At 39.9% G+C, this 9,147-nt stretch overlaps 1 protein-coding gene across 2 annotated transcripts; it reads left to right on the top strand.

Annotated features, from left to right (window-relative positions):
• Window positions 1-205: 205 nt before the first annotated feature.
• On the top strand, window positions 206-7,116 carry LOC127096609 (protein TIME FOR COFFEE). Of its 2 annotated transcripts, none has more exons than XM_051035159.1 (11): window positions 206-737; window positions 827-1,261; window positions 1,352-1,503; window positions 1,597-1,900; window positions 1,979-2,363; window positions 2,527-2,587; window positions 2,682-3,039; window positions 3,123-3,189; window positions 3,293-3,359; window positions 3,462-3,839; window positions 3,920-7,116. In XM_051035159.1, the coding sequence occupies exons 1-11, from the start codon at window positions 644-646 to the stop codon at window positions 6,290-6,292; spliced, it is 4,674 nt and encodes a 1,557-aa protein (XP_050891116.1). In that variant the 5' UTR covers window positions 206-643; the 3' UTR covers window positions 6,293-7,116. The 2 variants fall into 2 exon arrangements, with proteins under 2 accessions (XP_050891116.1, XP_050891115.1); XM_051035158.1 differs by having other exon boundaries at window positions 3,459-3,839.
• The last annotated feature ends 2,031 nt before the right edge of the window (window positions 7,117-9,147 follow it).

The raw sequence follows: 9,147 nt of genomic DNA, 5'->3' as shown, positions 1-9,147 counted from the left end.
AACGTATTTGAATTTGAATGCATTGATTGAATAAAATAAAATAGTAATATAATATAATAATAATAGAATTAAATACTAAAAAGATACTGTATCGAATTGGCAGCAAGTAAACATGAAGCTGTAAGACAACGAGGGAGGTGGGACACGTGGAGGTGACGCGCTGAAAAAGGTTAAAAGGGATATCGCGTGAGTGGTGGAGCGAACGGTTAAGATGTTGCCAAGATGGCATAAGCCAATAAGATCCATTGGATGTGGAGGAGAAAGCAAGGGTGGAGATTGTAAGAGATGATGCGGTGGTGAATCGTGACCGTTAAAGAGTATTTGGAGTGGGTATGGCAGAGAGTGAAATAGAGGAAAGGTGAAGAGATTGGAGCACAAAAAGAGGGTGAAGAAAAGGGGAAGAGAGAGAAAGTTAGAGAGAGAAAGTTAGAGAGAGAAGTGGCGTAGCAGCAGCAGCGTGAAGAGGAGAAAGAAGATAAGCGTAGCAGCATAGCATTAGCATCCCTAAGATCTCTCTGATAATCAATTTATATAATCGAATTTATATAAGAATTTGTGGTGTTGGTCTGTCGCCGTTGATTATGGTTCACGAAAGATAATTAATTGAATCGGTGGAAAATAAAGAACAAAATCTTGGTGTGGAATGGATAGGATTAGAGAAGCGAGAAGAAGTACTATGGCAGCGAATGGTTTAACGAGAAGGAGACACAGAACTAACAGTTTAAGAGATTCACCAGGTTTGTTTATTGCAATTCTCTTTCAGATCTCGTAGAGTAAAACTCTTTGTTGATTTTGAAGATTCTCACTGTTTTTGATTTTTGTGCAGATGAAGATGGAGCTATGGAGATGCAAGAGCCAACGAGGCTAAGAGATCGAGGGAGTGGGAAGAAGGATCGAGATCGAGAGAGGGAGAGGGAGAGAGATCGATTGGGTAGAAACAAGAGAAGAAGAGGTGATAGGTTGATGCACGGTGTTAGGGAAGATGGTGGAGAAGATACTTCAGAAGAGAGTATTAACGACGAAGAAGACGAGGATGATGAAGATGGAGGAGGAGGAGGTGGAGGAGGAGGAGGAGGAGGCGGTGGTGGTTCAGTTAGAATGCTTCCGTTAAATCCTTCAACACTTTCTTCTTCTTCATCTCTTACGAATCATCATCGGAAAAGCTTCCCTCCGGCGAAAGTTTTTAGACCAACACCGCCGTTGACGTGGAAAGCCGCCGATGAGATGATCGGAGTTTCTGTTCCTAGAAAAGCACGCTCAGGTAAAAAGAATAAATCAAACGAATCCGTAAATTACTGAAAATAAATTACGTCATTTTTATTGTTTCTAACGTTTTTTTGTGTGTTGCCAGCGTCAACGAAGAGGTCGCATGAATGCTGGGCTTCAAGCGGCGGTGGAATAGTAGCGGAGCAAAATCACCGTCAGCCGTCATCTTCACCGGTGAGAGCAACGGCAGCTCCGCCTTCACCGTCTTCGTCAAATGCTTCATTCAGAAAGAAGATAGTGAGTTTTGTTGGTGTTATTGGTGTGACGTCACTGTTAGTGTTTTCGTTGATGAGTTATTCTAACAGCGGTTGACTTGTTTTGGTGGTGCAGAAAATGAATGGAGGCGGTGGTAGTGGTGGTGGTGGAGGACCTAAGTTTCGACCACCGAAATCGTCGTCGAAATCATCTCCAACAGTGCAAGATGAGATCGAGATAGAGATCGCCGAAGTATTGTACGGAATGATGAGACAACCACAAAGTCAAGTACCTTCAAAGCAAGAAATGAACGATTCAATCAAGTTGGATTCCCGAGAAACCAATAATAATAAATCTTCTGCTAGTGATGGCAAGTCAAGGATTTCTTCACCGCCTCAAAATTCAAGTTCTTCTGCAACTCCAGTTTCAGCTGTTACTGGTTTGTTCTTTATCTGTCTTAATTCACAATAATTATTGATTGAATTGAAAAATTGATTTTTTTCTTTTGAATTTGAAGCACCAAAGAGGAAAAGACCGAGACCGGTAAAGCATGAGGAGGAAAATCCAGCAATTTTTAGTGTTCGTAGCAGCCCAGTTTCTTCGATTTCGAAGACCGAGAATGATCAACCATCAAAGACGGAAACTTGTTCATCAAATTCATATAAGTATATTCAGGGATCTGTGCATGAAAATCTGGGTAATCTGGTTCCGGTTCAGGCTACGCCTGAGTCGATTAAGCCAGAAAGCAACACTTATGTGGATGATAAAGTTTTGACGGAGGAATCAGAGAAGCAAGATGTTGGATTGAGTAAAGATGTGGTACCTCCTGTGTCACCAAAGAAGGAATCTTCTGTGCTCCAAGCAGTAGATGATGTTCGTGAAGATGTGAAAGCGACTAAAGCGTGAGTAGCATCAACTTTTTCTACTGTTTCTTTTCCTTTTCCTTTTCTTTATTTTGTTTGTTTATCGTTTGGCTTTTTGGGGAGTTTTGCTCTAATTAATCAAATCTGAATCTTGATCTAACTTTTTTGATTTTTTTGTTGGTGTTTTTTTTTTTTCTTTCAGGAATCCAACAATATCTGAGAGTGAAAACCAGTTGAAAGAGAAGTTTCAGATAGATCTGATGGTGCTTATTCTTTACTTCATCCACTTCTTTTTCTATGTCACTCTGATTCTGTATTTATTTTATTAAAAGATTATTTTTTTGGTTGGATTTTCAGGCGCCACCTCCTCTGTTGAGATCTTCACCTGAAAGAGTTGTTGAGAGTAATTCGATTGTTGAGGCTGAAAAAGTGAAGCTTGGAATGAAGGAGGATCAGAAATCCCAGAGAATAAACAAGGATGAGTTGGTGGTTGTGGAATCGGATAAAGTGAAAGCAAAGGCAGAAGAAACTGAGTCCCATAAAGCTACTACAACTTTGCCAAAAGAAAGAGGAATTGACTTGCAGCTTGAGTTAGAGAAAACAGATAGAGCGGATACTAATGGCAATGTCAATATTCTTAACAAGAAGCAACATCAAAATGTTCAGAGGCATCAACATCAGTTGCAGCCGCAGCAAATAACTTCAGAGAAAAATGGTATGTTCAATTTTGAAGTTACTAGTACTTGTTTGTTTCAGCTGGTTTTGGTGCCTGATGATGTTTTTCTCTTCTTCTTCTAGTTCAATCCAATTCTTTGCCTATTCCAATGAATGTTCCAAACTGGCCTGGTGGCCTTCCTTCCATGGGGTACGTCCGTGTTAATTATTGTGTTCATTGTTGTTTTGGTTATTTGTAGAGATTTAGTGAAATGTGTTGATGTTGACTCTTTTCTCACTTCTCATTATATCAGATATATGACACCTCTACAAGGAGTTGTATCAATGGATGGAGCTACTATACCTTCTGCAGCTATACAGGTATATTTCCATCCTGCCCAATGAATTTTCAGGATTTAAATCGATTTGAATTAGATTTTTGTTAATTAATTAGAATATTTAATTCATTAATATTTGCAGCAGCCCCATCTCCTTTTCAATCAGCCAAGGCCAAAAAAATGTGCAACCCATTGCTACATTGCTCGGAATATATTGTATAACCAGCAGATTGCTAGAATGACTCCATTCTGGCCAGCAGCAGCAGCAGGATCTGCATCATTATATGGTGCAAACCCCGGCGGCAATCTTAGTGTTGTACCATCCAAAGAATTACACAGTGGTAATGTTTCTGGTAGGGCAACAAACTCTTCTCAAGACAAAGGGCATGGCCTTACCATGTTTCCAGGTCATGTTGGGAAAGACAAGGGTTCTTCTCAGCCTTCCAATGTGGATAATTCCTCAAGAAAGCAAATTTTGCTTCAGCAAGCTTTACCCCCTGGAGCAGCACCTAGTAATATATTGGTATGTTTTACCTTTGCCCCTTATCTTTTTTAAATTTTACTCCTGTATTCTTTTTCTTAATGACATGTCACAAATTTCAGCATGGGCCCACTTTCATCTTCCCCTTGAATCAGCAGCAAGCAGCTGCTGCCGCGGCATCTGTTCGACCCGGATCTGTGAAGTCTTTGCCAGTTACAAGCAATGGACCGCCCTCCTCTACACCCAGTTCAGCTCCACCGAATACGTCGGGTGCTGGGGCTGCTGCTGCTCCTCCGCCAACCATGAGTTTCACCTATCCAAATATGCCCGCCAATGAAACTCAGTACATGGCCATTTTGCAGAATAGTGCTTACCCCTTTCCAATACCAGCGCATGTCGGGGCTCCACCTGGATATCGTGGAAATCCTGCCCAAGCTTTTCCATTCTTTAATGGATCATTCTATCCTTCTCAAATGATACATCCTTCACAGATTCAAACGCAGCAACTACCTGCTCAGTCACAGCAGAGTCAGCAGGGTCATCCAAACACCCCTATTTCTACTGGATCCTCCTCTTCCCAAAAGCATGCACAAAATCAGCAGCAAAAGGCTAATAATGCTAGTGGATCCAATGGTGGTGGTGGTGGTAGTGGAAGCTTGCAAGGTTTTCCTGTCACCAAAAACCCACCATCACAAATTCTACAGATGCAACAGCAGCAGCAGAGGCAGCAGCTGCACAATCACCATGCTTCAAATGTGGCCCGTCAGGTTGAGTCTGAGATGGGATGTGAAGATAGTCCATCTACGGCTGATAGTCGTGTCAATCGCCCCACAATGAATATTTACGCTCAGAATTTTGCAATGCCAATGCAGACACCAAACTTTGCCTTAATGACAACTGCAATGACTGGTCCTGGTTCTAATGGCAGTCACAGTGAAAAGAAGCAACAGCAACAGCACCCTGGTTCAAAAGCTGGAGGTGAAACTTCAGCAGCATTTGTCATGCCATTTGCATCCATCAATGGAGTTACCGCCGCAACTGGCCTTGATCTCTCGTCTATTGCGCAGAATCATTCAATTATGCAGAGCAGTCATAACTATCAGATAATGGCAGCTGCACAAGCTACTAGTGCTCAACTAAAGAAGAGTTACCATGCAGCTGAAGAAGGAAAACATGTAGTTAATTCATCTAATCTTGAAGAAGACAGAAAGTCCATGTCTGGAAAAATTCCTGCAACAGTGGGGCAATCCATTGCTTTTCCCCGGTCAGATGTGGCTGATCCCTCAATGTCATCATTAGCTTGCAACAATGTCATTGATAGCTCAGGAAGAAGTCTCAACCTTGGTTCTGCTTCTTCCAGGGCTTCTGCTTCTGTTATGCCTTCTGCCATCAACACCAATACAGCTAGTTCTCAGCAACAAATGCAGCGAAGTCAGCAGCAAATTCTTCAGCTTCAAAAGCAGAATCAATTTGCAGCAGCAGCTGTGGCCGCTACTCGGAGTAAGACACCGACCACAAGTAATGGAAGTATCTACTCTGATAATCTCCCATCTACATCTTCAATATCCACCAAGTATCCCAATGCTGTATCTGCATTTCCTCAAAGTCTAGTACAGAGCAGCAACACAGTTGTTACCCAGTCACCTCAGTGGAAGAATTCTGCAAGGGTAACTAATACTTCTCTATCACCTCAGACTATGGCTTCTCCACCATCATCGTCCATTAAAAACCCGCCACAGCAGCAGCCTCGTTCCCAGCAAGGCCTCACTCAAATTTCTTTTGCAGCAAATCCAAAACCATCCACACAAGTGCAGACGGCAAGCTCCACCCAGTCTCCATCTCCTCCAGTTATGGTTGGCTCACCAACAAATTCCTCAATGTCCAAAAACACTGGCAGCCCAAGGACAACAAATTCAACCTCAACCAACAACAAGACTAGCCAAACTAGTTCCCTATCCTCTCAACAAGCCAAACACTCTCCCATGCCAACCCGTAAATCCTCACCTGTTCCATCAATCCTCAGTGGCCCTCAGATAACTCCCTCTTCCAATGCCGGGAGCAAATCACAATTATCGCAGCAGCAACAGAAACAACAGCAGCAACAACACCAACACCAGCAGCAGCAAATAGCAAAGCAGAACTTGCAACAGGCCCAACTGTTCTTTACAAATCCTTACATGCACTCGCAAGTTGCACAATCCAACAGTCCCACCTCTACTACCTCAGCTGCAACTGGGTATTATCTTCAACGGCGCGGCCCCGAGCAAGTGCAACGACAGGGATCTGGTGGCACATCCTCAAATGGCGCAGCTGCAAACAATTCGAAAGGCAGTACCTTGAACACACAGGGTCTTCTGCATCCTTCCCAGTTTGCGGCAATGCCACCTTCTGGGAACCACCATCAATTTGTTCCAGCTGGTTTCTATAATGTTCAACCGGTGCCCACAGCAGTTCAGGTGAAGCCAGCAGAGCAGAAACAACCAGCAGGTGAGTAGAATGATATCTTCCCTTAGTTGCACCCCATGTGCATATGGTGAGGAAAGAAGAAAAGTAACTGAATGAGATATGAATTTTGAAGTTGGTAAGAAAAGATGGTATCTTCTGAAATGGTGGGGCCAAGATGTTGATGTCGTATTGTGCCGCGTGCCTTGAGAAGAAGATACGGAAAAGCAAGCAAGCTCGAGCTGATCACGGGCAACACAAGATATGATTTGGAGTCCACAATTGTCCACAATTTTGGACGGGCAACACAAGATATGATTTGGAGTCCACAATTGTCCACAATTTTGGATGGGGGAAATCGACCAGAACTTTGATGTGCATGAGTTGTGTTTAGTAATTCATTTGTACACTTGTGTTTATAATCTGACAAGGTTGATCATTAAGTCTAATCAAAATTCGATTGGTTTTTTAGAAAGATGTTAAAGGTCCCCTCTAACTTTATAAATTCTAAATAAACTTAATAGAATGCATGAGGTACCCAGGAGGAGCCAAGAGGTATGGTTGAAGTTGAAAATCTCCCCTCTCCATAGCTGTTAGTATTATACTCTCTTTTTATATATGTTGTGGACCTGTGATGAGCATTATTTTTGCTCAAAATGAAATGAACCTGTCACTTTAGTTAGTATTTACAATTATTTCTCTCTATTGTAATTGATGGCAATTTGCTTTCATAGTTGATAAATAATTTCATGGGGGGTATTTATTAAGTTCAATTTTGCTTTCAATCTTTGTTGTTTGTTGATGATATCTTGAATAGAAAAGATGGAGGAAAGGAAAGGAAGGATAGAATCGCCTTTTTCCTTGTTTTGGTGATGAAGTGGAGTGTACCTTTATTTATGTTCTTTATCCTTACTTTTTTATATCACTATTTTTGTCTTCTAGGCTGCAAGAGCAGTAAGCATCTTTTTGACACCTTCATGTGGAGAAGGTTGAATATGTACGTGTCTGGTTGATATAATAATGATATCCTGAAGTGATATTTTGAAGATAAAATATGATTTGTTCATCCTTTGCTGGCGTGGTTGATTTTTCTTTTGATTTTCTTTTTCTCCAAGTTACAGTGACGTGTGGGATCCAAATTGCAATATGAATTAAAAAAAGAGTAATGACAATTCCAAAGAAAATGAAGATGCTTTTTTTGAAAAGATGTGGACGTGGCAAGTTGTTTATTTGACTTGAGTGAAGAAAACGAGGGAGGAGTATTACATAATTGTCAGCTCAAGTGAACTCAAAATGTTTGAAGGGTAGTTTTGTCTTTCATCACTGCTTATATCTCCACTGTCAGCATCCCACGTTTGGCTTACGTGTACTATTTGATTATTAAACTAAGCTGTAAATTTAAATGGGGTTAAAATATGTGTATGTCTGTATACTTGGTATGTTAGTTTGTTTCCTTTTCCATCTAAAAATCTAGTATGAGAAATTTGGTTTCCATGTTTGTCCTTGTTGGAAGGTCCCCACCATGAGACAGAAAGATGGCCCACATAAGTAATCACACCGTTTGTGCCTTTCAGAACCAAACTTAAAGCAGCAACACATTGCGGGTCCTGACATCACACCTGTGATGATGTGATAAGCTTTTGCTCTTGTTAACACATTACACGTGTGTCCAAATGTCTTCCATATAATTTTCTTTTCAATTTCTCAAAGTAAACTAGATGCATTTACAATTACAGCTTCAACTCTTCCTTTTCTTTATCCAATTCAACTTAATGGCTTGCATCAGAAGCTACCGTTCCTTTTTCACTTTATGACAAGAGAAATTACCTTTATCCAAAGTTTTAACTCTGTTTTGGTGTTGTTGGGTTGAACCCTTTTTCAATCATGATAAAGTGATCAAATGGCAGTAAGTAAAAAATATATTGAGTGATTCATAATATTCACTTATATCTGTATATATTTTTAGAGGGGCCAAAGATAAAGCATACAGATTTTAAGTTGGTTCCCTATTGATAAACCGAAAAAGACAATATTGTGTCCTTTTTTTTTCTTATTGGAAGGGACCCACAAATGAATGGAATAACCAAAGACAGCATTACCAACTTGTGAATGGTGAAAGATAAGACTAAGTAAGACTCAAGTTCACCACACCTTAATCCAAACTTCACTATACCTAAAATCAACTATGACTTTTAGCACCTCCCTTACCCCACCCACCACTTCAATATCTTCTTAAACTATGTTTTATTATTATTTTTATTATATAGTTGGGCAGCATAACCCTTTCATCAGTCCTAGTAGCTAATAGTCAACCTACTTGGACTTTTTTCCACCTTTTCTGTTCATATTTTGAAAACTCATAAATCTCTGTATTTTTTAAGACAAATTGGGATAACTTCATGTAGAAGAATTTAGAGTCGGTTCAGTTTAAATTATATCATGAGAATTATTAATAGAGATAGGAATGAAAAGATATTTAATGACCTTGACCCAAATTGAATTTCAATTCTTAAGCATTTTTTGCCTTGTTTAATGACATGTTCTCTCCCCTACAAAGTGATACTAATGTCTACTATTATTAAATGTGAATATTTACACTTGAAATTTAAATTTTGATTCATCCTATTTAAGAGATGATTTTTTCTTAGATTCATTTCTAATAAGTGTTTCTTAAGAAGTTTAAATTAATAAAAAGTGTTAATTTACATTTTCTTACCTTATAGGAGTATTGTTCACATTAGAATATTTTAATCATAATCATTGATGTTCTGAATGAATAAATGTGAAATTTAGTGAGAATAGGAAATCCGAATTTGTAGACTAGTAGTATAGTAGCTATCAAACTGTCTAGAAGTTCAGCAGAAATTTGTTTCTATTTCTATTATAGCGGCTCTTTAAGATTCTTCCC

The sequence above is a fragment of the Lathyrus oleraceus genome, chromosome 6 (assembly GCF_024323335.1).
Source record: "Lathyrus oleraceus cultivar Zhongwan6 chromosome 6, CAAS_Psat_ZW6_1.0, whole genome shotgun sequence".
Classification (NCBI taxonomy): Eukaryota; Viridiplantae; Streptophyta; class Magnoliopsida; order Fabales; family Fabaceae; genus Lathyrus; species Lathyrus oleraceus.
The sequence above is the reverse complement of the archived record's forward strand: the minus strand, read 5'-3'. Positions and strand labels throughout refer to the sequence as shown.